General features: G+C 35.3%; 1 protein-coding gene across 1 annotated transcript; it reads left to right on the top strand.

Moving 5' to 3' along the window:
• Positions 1–1627: 1627 nt before the first annotated feature.
• LOC117684386 (uncharacterized) lies at positions 1628–6091 on the top strand. The gene is made up of 6 exons (XM_066067422.1): positions 1628–1691; positions 3593–3673; positions 4154–4210; positions 4508–4582; positions 4744–4911; positions 5125–6091. Exons 3-5 carry the CDS (start codon positions 4199–4201, stop codon positions 4894–4896), a joined length of 240 nt encoding a protein of 79 aa, XP_065923494.1. The 5' UTR covers positions 1628–1691; positions 3593–3673; positions 4154–4198; the 3' UTR covers positions 4897–4911; positions 5125–6091.
• The last annotated feature ends 9825 nt before the right edge of the window (positions 6092–15916 follow it).

Here is a 15916-nt window from a genome sequence, read left to right on the forward strand (position 1 = left end):
ACAACGGCCTAAAGCTAACACAAGGCATCTAACTTTAATGTGTATATATGCTTTTGATCTTAATTTTGAAGTTTTATTTTGAGGTCGATCATTGTTTTGGAAGCACATTGAAAATAACGGAAGGCAATAACAGCAGTACTTTTTATGCACTTTTACTCACTTTTTAATGAAAAAATTAAAAAGAGGAACGAAAACAAACCAGTACAATGCTTTTTTTGGTGGTTCATGATAACGTATATTTTTCTATGTTATACCCGCTTCCCTCTTGGTTCCTTCTCGTATGTTTCAAAAAACAGAAGTTTCATATTCAATGAAGTACTAGTATCACCCCTTTTTTTCAATTATCGTTTTGTGTTTTATCTTTACTGTACAATAACATTACATTTACAGAGCAATCTTTGTTTATGGCACTTTTATATATTAAAACAGATATTGGAAAATGTCATAAAGTTCAAGTTCTGATAAAGACAAACCCAGAAGAAATTTGACACTAACGGAATACTAGTACATGTAGTTGCAAGTTATCTGTACAAGAAACTAAGGAAGTCATTGGGGGAGGGGGTGTTCTGCGGACTGCCTTTATATTTAAGGCGCGTAAAACAGTTTGCGCCCTATAAAAAAAAAAAAGAAAAACCCCGTCAAATTCTAATCAGTGTTGGTGGGGATGTGAAGGTGTACAAAATTATGTACAATCATCGTACAAAGAACAAGGATCCATTTTCTATTCATTAATATTATATAATTAATATACATTATATAATTTTATATACATTAATATGTAAAGGTCGATAAATGCTGCGAAAAATAGTGAGGAGGGAGTTCCTGGTGGGAGTCCCTGAGAGCTCTTTCATTTAAGAAACTTTAAGAAAATCATGAAATCCGTAAAACTAGCCTTAATATTGGCTCCTTCTGTTAATGCAAGAATAAAAATATTTGCAATTGCTTTGAAGACATACTTATATATCAAAAAGAATTTTATATAGCCTATATATATAGCCAACGAATTCAAGAATTTTAATTTTTCATACCTAAAATTTCCAATACACACCTTCACGGAGAATGGGTGACTTACCGTATATTAGAAAAATCTCGGAAATATTGAGTTAAAAAATATAATCTCTTATTTTTTCATTTACACAACATTGCAAAATTTGTTACACAGTGAACTGTTCGAAACCTATTTTGGGTTTTGCAAGTTTTATCTTAAAAATTTGAATTTGATTTTTTTAATATCGTGATCTTTTTTTCTTTTTTACTTAAAAAACACACATTAGCGAATGCAGCAAAAGTAGGAAAAAGGGAGAAAAAAGAACCAAATTGAATATAAATATTTCATAATGTAAAAGAGGAACAAGAAATAGGCCTAATAAAAAATGGAGGGAAAACCGGCTCAGTAATAATTTGTATCTGTACATGTACTTTTAGGGTATATTACTACTTTATTAAACAGTAAACTTCATAACCTTTTTCATACATTCTAGAATTATAAATCTTAATGTGATGTTTTTATACTTTTAAATTTTTAAAATCAAAATTAGCCTACCTTATAGATTCAAGTTAAAAAATAAAGTGCGCCAAAACAAACGCGACATTATTTTATGACGTCAAATTTTATGATCAATGACTCAAAATCAATTCATCGACTTTGCATCAGGGATTATGCTATTTGGTGGATATTTCTTAACTACAAGGTATGTTAAGGTATCCGATGTACAATTGACCAAAAAATGATGCCTGGTAAGGTATATATTCAATGTACTCGTTTGATAGGTAAGGATATGTAGTTTCTAAAAATAGATGTTTTTCCCGCCAAATCACTATGGGGAAGTAACTCTAGCTCTGCAAATCACGCATGGTAAAATACTACTTTTCTTTGACGAAAACACGTGTAATCATTATTAATATTTATCAAATAAAAATTGCCAACATGTTTGAATAAAAATAAAGTTTTAAAATAAATTAATTACCTTTATCAATATATTTTTAAATTTTGCAATTTTTTTTTACAATGACCATGACGACTCACGCGATTTTTACAGCCCCCCCCTCCCCTCCACGTCAGCCGTTGCATTCATAATCCAACGCATATTCCCGTTACCTGGTAATTTCCTGTTTTCTATTCCTTTACGATTGAGAACTTGTAATTTCAGAATTAAAAATCTAAATTGTTCAGGGTTTTTTTTTCATTCAGCAAAATGTTTGCACAAAAAATATTGTTACTACCTACACGGAAGTCGTGAATTGCGGGTCACATCAGGTGTGTAAAGCGATACGAACAAAGCGTGCGAGAACCGTGTGAAATGTTTTATTAGAATTCATTCCAAACCTTTTACATTCTGAGAGCCATTACCCTCTTTGACGAGTTCTTGCTCTTTCTTTCGGATGATCGCTCTCTTTTCATAGTGAATTCTTTGATTTTTGCGCTCTGTGTAAAAACACGTCTGATTGCCACCGATCAAATGCAGTAACTAACGCGGTAACCAAAACGTAACGGTATATATACCTACAGCGATGACGTTACCCTTAACGACGTCATACGCTGGATACCGGGGATAATTCATACGCCAGCCCATGTGTGTGGGAATCAGACGTGTTTTTACACAGAATCAACTGTTTTTAAATACATGAGCATTAATTTAACTTTTAATAAGGTGAATTCTTTCTCTGCATGATGCTGGATGCCATTTTTGTCCAAAATGGTGGATGTCAAATTATCATTTAGGCCCCTACAGAATTAATATTTCTCTCATTTCATGACTTCCAATATTGATATTATATGATGCAATTAACCTTAATTAATATACTTTTAAAAAAATATTTATTTTTATTACATACTTAGTAATAAATACAGGTTTTTTGCACATGTGATACAGATGACATCACAAAATCCGTATCGGCCTCCGGGGCTGATACAGGTTATCAGCCCTCCAGGGCTAATACGGATCCGTATCACACCCCTTGCGGAACTCCTCTGCCTTTTTTCGCTTCGGCATTTTTGCATGTTTACAGACGAAAAATAAAACATTTTCAGTTACAGTCGACATTTGTAAGTGCAGTTGAAATGTTTTAAAGCAGTCAACTTTTAAAACCTGAAGAAATTCCTTTCTGTAGCTTCATGTTTGTTAAAACAAGAAGAACTCATATTTTTATTTAATACATGTACTTTCAATTATTCTTTAAATTCAATTTGTTCAAGTTGATGCCTTTTTACATAATTTATTACTAATTATGTAATAAATATAATAATAAATACCCTTTTTCCATATCACAACCTGTATCAGCCCTCGACCAATATCATCCCTCGGGCTGATATTGGAGTCTTGGGCTGATACAGGATGTGATATGGAAAAGGGTATGTATTATTCTCTATATATTTTTTTATAGTAAGTCTAATACCAAATAGTCAACATGATTGGCGCAAGGGGGGGGGGGGGGGGGGGGGCGACAGCGAATGGTTAATAGGGTTTAGCATTTTTACTTGTAGTCATAACAGATTGATTTTATCATTTGTGTCCATTTTCCAAAAAATGCTGAATATAAATATGCAGATTGGATTGATGAAAAAAATAATGTAAAATATTGAAAATTTCAGCATAGCTTAGATGCCTCATCTAATCATTCCAACGAGAGACAGTGGTATGATGTGTTGCTGGAACTCCACATCAAATCTAGTGTGAGTACTTGTGTAGTCTGGACAGATTTAAAAAAAATAGTAATGACACCCCCACCCCAGCACATTATCAATTGTTGAAACTATAGTTATACTTTGTCCCTCAAATACATGTAGTGGGTCATATACATGTAATACTCATATTCTTTTAACAACAGTCTATATAATATGTTAAGAACTGTAATTCATATACTCTATAAAATATGCAATACATCATGAATTTGTATATATACACAATATGACTTGAATAAAAAACAACAAGAATAAAGCACTTGAATAAAATTCAAGGTTATTTAGTGAAACAGTGTCACAAAATGTCCCTCTCTTCTGTTCTCTGTCTCAATTTGTCTGTCTGTCTCCCCCCTTCTCTCTCTCTCTCTCTCTCTCTTTGTTCAAAGTCCTCGCTCTTTCTCTCTGTGTACTGTTTCATTCTCTCTTTCGACTGTTTCATTCTTTCACTCTGTGCTTTATTGTGTCCTACAGCAACAGCCATCTTTTGTCTCCTTCCGTCATGCATGGAAAGAGCACATGAATGACTATGTAAGACTTTCTGAGATTTGTGATCATTTCTCATGATTGTTGACCCCATATCAATGTTCTAAGATCATCTCTACTACAAGTTATTACCAGCTGACTTGTCATAATACTGTTATACAACAGTTTTGCATTATTTCCATTGGCATATGATTCTATGAAAACTAGCAAACCAAATTATTGTTTATAAAGTTTTATTAATGATAAACTAAACCTTAATAAATGCAGTGTCAATTTAAAAGTACAGGCGCATTAATATGTGGCTCAACTCACTGAACTGATTTTGTTGGTTTTGGTTTACAGTACAAACTGACGAGTGCAATCAACAAGTCAGAAGACAGAAGGGAGTTGCCAACTGTCCCGCAACCCACCCACACCGTATGTATTAACAATAATTGTAGTCATATTTATGATTAATAGTATTCTGGTATACAGATGATGTAGGTATTCATAATTAGTACTGTTTAGATAGGGAGTAATATGAAAAGAGAACTTTTCAGTATTTCAAATTGAAAGTGATCATTCTCTTCTTTGAACAGATTGAGTGGCTGACTCGCACCAGTTTCAGACATCGCCCCATGCACCTCAATGTTCCGCAACAAAAGAAACTGCCCCAGCAAAGGAAGCACAAGGTTGCTAGGAGACGGTGTGTGCAGCATTCTGAGCTTGACACCTCCTTCATTGTCTACTAAAGAAGGAACTTGTGTGTAAGTATAGATGTACTAAAGTTTGTCTGTGACCTTGATCAAAATAAAAAGTAAAGGTCAAGGTTAAATTCTGATGATCATACAGGAAGTTGATGTAAATTATTAACAATGTCAAGTGAATAAAAATTGGTTTATGTGTTGGGCACTGAAATTATTCAAGATAATTTTGTAATGGTTCTTATCTAATTGCCTTCTTTTTTCTTCTCTTTTCAGCAATAAAGCTGTACCTTGTATGGTGACATTGGAAAAGTACGGGTAGATGGTGCTTTGATCATGTGAACCACTGTGCTCGCATAAGGAAAAATTGTCAAAAAGACTTGTCTCATGGGAAAATTCACAAAAAATTGGTGTTCTAATACTCTGTAACAGACTTCTATAGGTGTCTAGATCTGTACAAGTAGGATTTTATGACACTTAACACAGAAGAAGACAACTGTCAAAGATATTCTAGTTGTACAAGTGTGCTGGTTTGTGTGGACATTGAGACTTTTGATCAGTTTGATGGACACTCCATCCAGTTTTAGTTGTATATTATATATACATGTAAATATTGAGATCTGTCATATTGACAGAATTGTTGTGTACAACTGTAATCTGTATATTATATATACACTTGTAAATATGTAGGAATGATTTGTCTGTCATATTGACAGTTATTGTACACAGTGTAAAATGGTGCAAGTTTCAGAAAAAATTGGGTAGTTGTCATACAGATAGGCTGAGTCAGTATAGTATTGTAAATATTGCAATTCATAAAGTTTACCTAGTACATAAATCTAACTTGCACTACAACCTTTTTTTTTGTAAAGTTCAACTTTTCACAACATTAAGATTAAGATATATTAGAAGGCATAATCAGAGAGAGACTGACCCTTGGTACATCCCTTATATGAGACAGGGAAAGTGGTTTTTATCTTGGGGGTGGGGGGCTGGGGTGGGGTTGGGGGTGTTTGTACCCTGATGGGTAATTTTTATACTGGTACTCTGGTAGTAATGTTTTAGGGGTTGGACTAGGCTAGTTTAATTTATTCTGATACATGTATATGTTTGTGGGGTGGACCCCCTCCGGGAATTTTTTTTATGCTGCTGCTCTGGTAGTGTGCGGTTGCTTGCATTGTTTGTTTTGGGGTTTTTTTTACTTCAAGCATGAATGATTTGCATGAAATAAAATAGAAATGAATTTACTTGAGTAACTTGTCATTTTAAAATGAATCGAATGGTACGTAGAGTATCCTGAATACATGTAATAAACTGAAACTTAAAACTCTAATGGAGTGATAGGATCACAAATTAATCGTACAGCCTCCATTTTTTTCTGTTAAATTAAAAAAAAATATGAATATTTCTTCAATATTGGACCTTTTAGAACCCCTAGAGGTTATGGAACGTATGACTTAAATTGAATTTTTTTTACAGCAGATTACTTGAAATATGATTACAAATGAAAGTCCTCATCTTCAGAGAGCTCAATTCTATGTAAAAATTGCCCCCTACCTAACTACTCAGATTGTGGTGCCCACAAAAATACATCTTCAACTTCTTCACTCTAGCTTTTTTTAAAGTTAATTTCACAAATTTAATGCTTATTTTTGCAACTAAACAATTTTTTCTCCATATCAATTATACATTTATTCATGATATTAAGGAGTATAAAAGAGTATAAAGTGGGATAAACTTTTACATTTTCTGTACTTGTTTTACAATTTACCATTAATCATGATACCAATGTTATTGTTTATATTGCAGTGTGTTGGTCCCATGCTTTGTCTGTGTTGTCATGTCATATACTTGTGTAGTGTTTGTGAAGTCATTCCACTTCCTAAACAGTAAACAGGCCATGATGTCATCCAGCGGGGGCCCCTGCACATGCAGATGGACAAGAGACCCATCCAATTTGTAAACAATAAAGTAGAAAAATAGAATCTGATAATTTATAGTATATTTTTATTATATTTTTATATTTTTATTATATTAACCCTATATTGGCACCCATTTCAAAGCCCCAGACTCCAATACATACAGGTATTTGCCTTAGAATTTTTTTCCCTTAAGTCTGTCAATTGAAGTCACTCCACTCTATCCCCAAGGATTAGGGAAATATCGGGGCCCCCATTCCAGTCCCACCCCTCTCCCATCCCATGCCTGTTGGGCCTGTAAAGCCCACATACCAGCCTCTTGGTAGCAAACCAACCCAAGAGTAAGCTTGTGTAAATCAGTTGATTGGCAACACTGTTCAGGTCTCGTCCAACCATGCCACCCCTGCTCAAGAGTATGGAAACACTGCCAAGTAGCAGACCCATCATGCTGTACACCGCCACCATCCCCCTCCTGGGAGGGAGAACCTTGTCACTAGAGTTCAAGTTTCAGTAGTTCAGACATCACAGGGAATGCGGACAAGTACTGCTGTTAAACAAATAAATAAATATCGAGTAATTCAAAACTTCCTAACGGCAGTATACTAAGACTAATGCCGCTCTCACAATCATTTATGCAGTCTGTTCATCCGTTTCACACAATGATTTGATGAATCCTGTTTTCTGCATTATCTTTTAGTACAGTTTTCGCTTCATCAAACATAAGTATATCTTTGCAGATGTTTTCAAACAATGACAAAGTGGATACCGACAAAAAATGCACGATGACAGTGTAGTTACAGACAAAAAATATTGACATCGTCATTATTCTACTTCAGATACTGGAAAACTTTCACTGTGTTGGTGGATTGCTGGCCAACATACAGATTGTTCTCATCATCTACACACACACTAAGGGGACACTGTATGTCTTGTTTCTCTGTGATTACGAGGGACAAGAACTGACCTTCCTGATCAAGAAGGTGGACGGCGTTGCTGTTAAAATCACAAACCAAAATGTGACCAAGAGCATCTGTGCAGATTCCATAAGGCAAGAACTCTGGCGCTTTAATGATAAACGAGGACATCATTTGAAAAAACCCTTTTGAGCAGCCAGTGTATGTAAACCTGTGTTGTCCTACCTTATTTACTACCACAACCGCATGCATATCATCATCTGATGCACAAATGTCACCATTAATGTTTTCTGTTATGTAGTGTGGTTCCGAATACAGTTTTTCTCCTTTGTAGTCACTCTCAATGCTGTGTATTTCCTTTCCGATCTTGTTGTACCTGGTGACTTTAGCCTCTTCGTCCGTAACCATCCCCACCAGTATGTCCCCGTTGATGTGGGAGGAGTGTATGCTGATTGGTGCCCAGTCTCCTGTTTTAATGAATTGAGTTGGTTTCTTATCCTGTGTTACCCTAAAGATGGCTTTCTCGTCTCCGTCAGTATAGATAAGATCCCGGTCCAGTGTGACTGTGTGGTAGCCATAACCACCTACAGTATATATTTTATCCGACTCATTGCCCTGTAGATCAGTCTCGACAAGGTTACGTCCAATACCATCACTAACCCATATTTCATTTGGAGCATTTAGTGAAAAGTGGCACGCCTTTTTAATATTTTTGACTTTGAACTCCCGGACTTCAGTGACATCTGAACAAAGAGAAAGTGATCGTTTCATATCAGATTGTTTCATTTTATTTTCGCCATTCCCCTCTTCTTGCAAAACAGTTTCAAGTTCCATTGGTTTTATTTCTCTAATTTTTAGCTCAATGTCTGGAAAATACAATTTTCCAAGAAGTTTGGTGATTCCATCATCACTAGGTTCTATATCACTAGGTGCAAAGATCGGTAGGGTTGGTTTGGTGGTGACGGGTATTGGTTTTATCTTGAAATTCTCCTCAGAAACGAATGAAACCACTTAAAAGTCTAATAGAGTGATAGGATCACAAATTAATAGTACAGCCTCCATTTTTTTCTGTTAAATTAAAAAAAAATATGAAAAATATGAATATTTCATCAATATTGGACCTTTTAGAACCCCTAGGGGTTATGGTACGTATGACTTAAATTTTACAGCAGATTACTTGAAATATGATAACAAATGAAAGTCCTCATCTTCAGAGAGCTCAATTCTATGTAAAAATTGCCCCCCTACCTAACTTCTCAGATTGTGGTGCCCACAAAAATACATCTTCAACTTCTTCACTCTAGCTTTTTTTAAAGTTAATTTCACAAATTAATGCTTATTTTTGCAACTAAACAATTTTTTCTCCATATCAATTATACATTTATTCATGATATTAAGGAGTATAAAAGAGTATAAAGTGGGATAAACTTTTACATTTTCTGTACTTGTTTTACAATTTACCATTAATCATGATACCAATGTTATTGTTTATATTGCAGTGTGTTGGTCCCATGCTTTGTCTGTGTTGTCATGTCATATACTTGTGTAGTGTTTGTGAAGTCATTCCACTTCCTAAACAGTAAACAGGCCATGATGTCATCCAGCGGGGGCCCCTGCACATGCAGATGGACAAGAGACCCATCCAATTTGTAAACAATAAAGTAGAAAAATAGAATCTGATAATTTATAGTATATTTTTATTATATTTTTATATTTTTATTATATTAACCCTATATTGGCACCCATTTCAAAGCCCCAGACTCCAATACATACAGGTATTTGCCTTAGAATTTTTTTCCCTTAAGTCTGTCAATTGAAGTCACTCCACTCTATCCCCAAGGATTAGGGAAATATCGGGGCCCCCATTCCAGTCCCACCCCTCTCCCATCCCATGCCTGTTGGGCCTGTAAAGCCCACATACCAGCCTCTTGGTAGCAAACCAACCCAAGAGTAAGCTTGTGTAAATCAGTTGATTGGCAACACTGTTCAGGTCTCGTCCAACCATGCCACCCCTGCTCAAGAGTATGGAAACACTGCCAAGTAGCAGACCCATCATGCTGTACACCGCCACCATCCCCCTCCTGGGAGGGAGAACCTTGTCACTAGAGTTCAAGTTTCAGTAGTTCAGACATCACAGGGAATGCGGACAAGTACTGCTGTTAAACAAATAAATAAATATCGAGTAATTCAAAACTTCCTAACGGCAGTATACTAAGACTAATGCCGCTCTCACAATCATTTATGCAGTCTGTTCATCCGTTTCACACAATGATTTGATGAATCCTGTTGAATCCAGAGAGTGTTTTATCAGATATGTAGCAATATAACTCTTTTCTTAGATCATTCAAGTAAGAATTATAATTTTCATAAACTTTGTCTTGGTTGTTCAAAGTTTCGATCAACGACTGCTCAATTTCTTCACATTCTTCCAGTTTCTTTAACATCACCTCGTCCACAAGACGCTTTAGAGACTCGGCGTCAGACTTGAGCAAAGTTCTCATGGTGTCCATGTAGTTCTTTGTCTTTTCGACATCTTTCTTTATCTGATTTTGTTGATCCTGCGTTGTGGATACAAAATATTGATCAATCTGGGAGATTTTTGAAAGACACAGGAAAATTTTTTCCGAATATAGCACCTCCAAATCGAGCAATACATGCCCTTGGTGATCTTGTATCGCGCATTTCGAACATCCTGACAAATGACAATCTTTGCAAAATATATCAATAACTCTAGTTTTATGGTATTGACATTTTTCCTCTGGGAGTTGTCTTTTGCGTTGTTGATAAGGAACCACTTGGTGGTTCTTCGTATCAGGACTCTTCTGATGTTCATCTCTGCATTGTTCACACAGAGATAGATGACAATCATTGCAGTAAAACTGGCAGTTCCATTCACAGTTATCAGTGCCACACTCCAGAAAGTGTTGAGCTGTGTTAGCGAGTTGGAATATAGATTCCGACATCTGGAAAGATAGCAATATTTTCCAAATGCATGTGTTTGCACATATGTACGTGAATAGCTGCTATTTTATATACTATAAAAACTATGAAGGATTAGCTACTCATTTGCAAACACGGGTACATGGAAATTATATTTTTTCCTACATAAGTATATGTACACTTGAAAAGCTGAAATTTAGAACGTTTTTATGGCCAACCAATTCTTGGCCAAGAGCTTTTCATGTAGTATGAGTAAAACTTAGTAAGGAATTAACGTGTTCTAGTATTATACTATGATTATTGTATTCTATTGGTCAATAATTAATGTACTAGTAATATAACTCAAACAACAATGGAATATTCATATTTTTTATGGACAAATTAAATTATATATGTACGCCTTATAGTAGTACATGTAGTTGTGCTAAATAAGGAATAAGGAATCATTCTTTGAGTATTATATTATGAGGTGATAATTTTGGTCGGGGCGTGATCAAATCCAATAAAGCCCGAAGGGCTGATAGATTTGATCACGCCCCGACCGAAATTATCACCTCATAATATTCAAAGAATGATTCCTTATTACTTATATTTATATAATTGTAGGCCATCGTACGATTAAATCTTTTTAAAATATAAATAAGCAAACCCCGCCGGTGCCTCAATTTGGCGTCATTTGTATTATGGGTTATATAGTACAAAATCGATACGTAGTGTTATCACAGACAAAGACACTGGATAATGTAAATATAATAAAGTAAAGCCAAAAATACTTTCATAGAATGCGTGATAAATGTTGTTTTCGAAATCATTTAAATGTTACTTAGATGAGTTATTGGTACTTACGATTTATTGGACCCGGTCAAAATGAAGTGCACATGTAATATGAAGTTTAATCAGCCTTAAAATAAAAGCGTGAACGTGTACTTGTATCAAAGTGTACATTGACTCCTGTTTATCAGTTTGCATATTTAGTTGGTTTGTAACGTAATTTTTTACTGATCATCAATAGAGGGAAGGGTGGGGGGGGGGGGTCTCAAAACAACCACATACTTATATTGTGCAAATACACTTAATCTTTTGATACTGTAGCTCAAAATGGGGCATTCATACCTGTAATTTAAATACCTTTATCATTGGATATATACTGTAACCATACTAAACGATGACTTTTGCGATTTTACAAGTTATATTTAAACTTCTTGGGGCGACTAGTTAACAAATACAAGCAACACTTGGGGTATGCTGCGATGAATAATCTGAATACAAGATTTTCTTGCAAGTAAAAAATATCAGTAGGTTTATAAATTTCTGTAACAAGGTTTGGTGATAAGGTTATGGAGGGAGCACAACCCTTTTCTGCATCACGCACTTGATGTGTGTATTTAATCTTTTACACATAAAGATCTACTTTGCTGTTATGGAACTTCATTTAGACATTCCCCAAGATGTTCCTATTATTCCTAATAAAAAATTAAAATTATTGGGGGGGGGGGGGCAAAATTTTCAGCATTATTGCCAAGATCCTCTGATAAGGATCGATAGAGCAAGAGCTCTGATTTCATTCCAACAAAAGACGACAAGTATTTGAAAATAATAAATTTTAATTAACTTAACGTATTCATAAGCAGCATTTCTATATATGTACTACTGTATTTCTTAGTTACTAGTATTTACCACCAGTACTGCCAATGTGCACGATTTTAGATAAATCACCGCTGTGGTATACATTGAAACATAGTTTAATATGATCTCCAAATCGTTTCTGTCATTCGATGCAAAAAAAACCCCCTGGTATATATCCTTTTTATTGTATTGTTGTACATGTTCCGGGTGACTTTAACAGTTTCATTTATACGATATTGTAAATTGTTCCCCCATGGGAGGAGAGTATGCTGAGTGGTTCCCATCTCCAATTTGATGTTTTCAGTGATTGTACTATTCTGTGACATCTTATTGGTGACTTTGTTGTTTCTGACTTATAAAGGTCAGATCCCGACGTAGTATAAACGTGTAGTATCCAAGTCCACCATATGTTCGTATTTTCTGTTTCCGATCGTCATACATTATTTTCTATTGAAATAAGGCAACCAGCTTTATAACTGACTCAGAGTCTGTCTAATTTCTAATGGCAATTCTGAGACTTTGGTTATGTCCAGCAGTATGCATTGTTCTCTACTTCTCACTGTTTGCAACTTCGAAGGGTTGTTTTTTTTTCTTTGAAAGTGTGGTAAAACTTCCATGTTGGATACTACAGTATCACGCTATATAGTATGGATGGATTGCCCATGTTATTTTGATCATCAATAAGGTCTTCTTGGTGGAGAATAAGCGCGTTAAAACGGTTGTTTACCATAATATTTGTTAAGGTGTCATTGTGTTCTAATGACAGCATATGTTTTGATGTTAATTTTAGATATTTAAATGCTTAAACGTGTTTGTGGTCTTTATATTTATTTGACCTTGAACAGTATCAAGTATCACAGCCAGGTGTTATTTTACATGCACATGAACCTATGATATAAAACCCTTAATGAAACAAGTATGAATCGTAATTGTATGCTTTGATAGTAAAGAATACATAAAGAACCTACTAAAATTAGCTAAAACATGCTGTTAATGACTCACAGAGTTTGTAACTATAATGACCTATACATAATGTCACACGGTGGAAAAGGGCAAGAATTTGTCCATTGTTTCTTTGTATTTGTTCCTTCTTATTTTGAAATATGTATGTTTTGGAACTGAAACCACGCGATTATATCTGCAATCATTGTTACGTGGGACACATATATCTTCTTGATCTATTAATTTTAGAGTAAATCTAGATAATACTTACAGAAAATAGTTCATATCCTTCTGTACAAAATTTAAAGGTCTTGTAAAAATGTCGCGCCATCAAAACAATAAGATTTACTTGACATTCGTACAATTCAGTTGAATAGCTTCCCCCTTATACCCTCAGATCGCCCAGTTCCATTCCAAACGAACTTCAACTACAACTTAATCGCCCGTAAAAATGTTGGATATTGCAGTTGAATCTATTTGAATATTTGTAAGGTGCTTGAGATGATAATAGACTATACAAAAAGAGAAAAGCCTCAAGTGAAAGCTCTTTAGTACAATTAGGGGAGGTTTCTATAATACTGTATTGCTGAAATGGTGAAAATTGTATCGTTCTTGTCCGTACTGTCGTGGAAATGGATGTGACACCATGGAACAGGACTACGGGTTTCTCCACAACAGCTGATAGATATGCATACACAACAACAGAAGAAAGTCCCTCCAATTACGACCATGAAGGAGCCATGAAATTTATAATCAGCACTATACTGGTGTATTCCCTCCTTGGGATCGTAACAATGATGATTAGTCGTCTGCGGAAGAAATCCAACGACTATCGCAGGCAGTTGGACGATGATGTGACTCATTTCATCAAGACTGGAAACAGACTACGTCAGTCTTTTCATCGACAGCAGCTGATCTTTCGGAGGAATACGTTTGTGAAAATGATAAAGACGAAAGAAACCATGGAAGCATACGGTATGGACGTGGAGGAAGGAGGAGACTCGTCCACAGCAAGCGACAGAGACAGTGAAGAGGCGCGAAAACTTCAACACGCAGACGATCATATACACAAGGTCACATTTCATATAGAAGACGAGGTCCGGAATGAGGCGGAGTCATTAGAGGAATTGAAATTACCGTTAAAGACATTAACCGATTCATCCTGCCAAACAGACGATGACTTATGCTCATAATTGGTCCATTTACCTATAACGTGTTTAAAATGGCAAGTATTATTAAGATCGTATTGTAAAGCAAAATATTTTATCTAAGTGTTATGAATTTACTGTTTTCGTTCTTAATATTCTGAAGAGGGTTACCTTTAAATCCTTTCACGTCTTTTAATACACTATTACAAAAAATGACCATGAACAATTTTTTATGAATACCCAATAAAGAAGAGCATATTTAGAAAACCCCCATTAATATGGTACACGATTTTGGTAGTTCTGTTTCTTCGTTTTGAAACTTATTTCTGGAGAAAAATACGGTGTATGAAATGTTATGCAATGGAACCGAGACTTTGTGTGTCTTTCGCAACAGTACGGATCCTGGAGCCCAGCAGGAGTACGATGCCAATGGCGCCATGTTGTTTGTTGTAGCTACGATTTTAGTATACGCTGGAGCAGTGGTGGCTTTTATTGCGGGGCATATAAAGAAAAGAAGATTCAACAATGAGGAGGAGGTACAAATTTACAGATATCTAAACCGATCGTTCAAAATCCAACAAAGTGTTCGAAGCATTGACGTACTTCAAACTCGTCTTCAACTTTTGCGCGCTTTTCAAGAGAATACTGGGTGTGGAAATAGACGCGAAAGAAACAAAAATCTTGTACATTTGCAAGACTTGGAATAGCAGTGTGACGGAGGCCTGTCTGTTTCATTGTAAGTCAATCAGCCATCAACAAGATTTGTCTAGCTTTTGAGCCAAGACTACGCAATCGGAGTATATTTCGCTTGAAACCAGCGTTATTTTGAACTTGTTTTAACGCAAAAAAATAGATATCTAAGTCGTACTGAAAGTCAAAGGCCTTGTTAAAATGGTTCCGATTGTATAACCTCACTATAGGTACATTGTGAATATGCATTTGGTATCTAATTATTTTGTCTGTCAACAACCGGGAACACCAATGTCTAGTGTATGACCACGCTCTTTACAGAAAACCCTTGGGATGGGGTGGAGTTTGTTTTTATTTGGATAAAAAGTTTGCATGACATTTTTCTGTTTGTTTATTCACTTGCCATTCCACTTAATATTATTGCATTTAAACAATAAAATTTGTTTTTCTTATTTTGCCCTGAATGTTATTTATCGTTATTTAAAAAGCTGCATTGTATACTTATCCAAATACAACAAAAGCTAGAATATTGTATTAGCTAAAGATTTAATTGTACCAACCTTTCAGCGTCGTCGATTTGAATGGGTGGCTTAACACTCAACACTAATGTAAATATATGCATCAATCATCAAATTGCAGTGCGTTGCTAAAATTCGCCTTTTCAACCATTCGGCACAGCGCACAGTTGGTGCAATTCAACCCTCAACAATGAATATTCAGCACATCGCTAAATGGTGTGTCAATATCCAACGAATATGTCAATATAAGCATTGATTATTCAGCTGAATTCTGCATCAGCCATTTTATATTACGGCATCGTATATTTGCATCAGTCATTCAGACAGTTGAAAATGTGCATCAAACATACATGCCAGTTGAAAGCGCACAT

This window comes from Magallana gigas, chromosome 7, assembly GCF_963853765.1.
Source record: "Magallana gigas chromosome 7, xbMagGiga1.1, whole genome shotgun sequence".
Lineage (NCBI taxonomy): Eukaryota > Metazoa > Mollusca > Bivalvia > Ostreida > Ostreidae > Magallana > Magallana gigas.

What these genes read in the sequence shown, in the direction of transcription:
- LOC117684386 (XM_066067422.1), top strand. An exon ending in TCCCGCAACCCACCCACACC is followed by an intron (nt 4,583 to 4,743) that starts GTATGTATTAAC and finishes TTCTTTGAACAG; the next exon opens with ATTGAGTGGCTGACTCGCAC.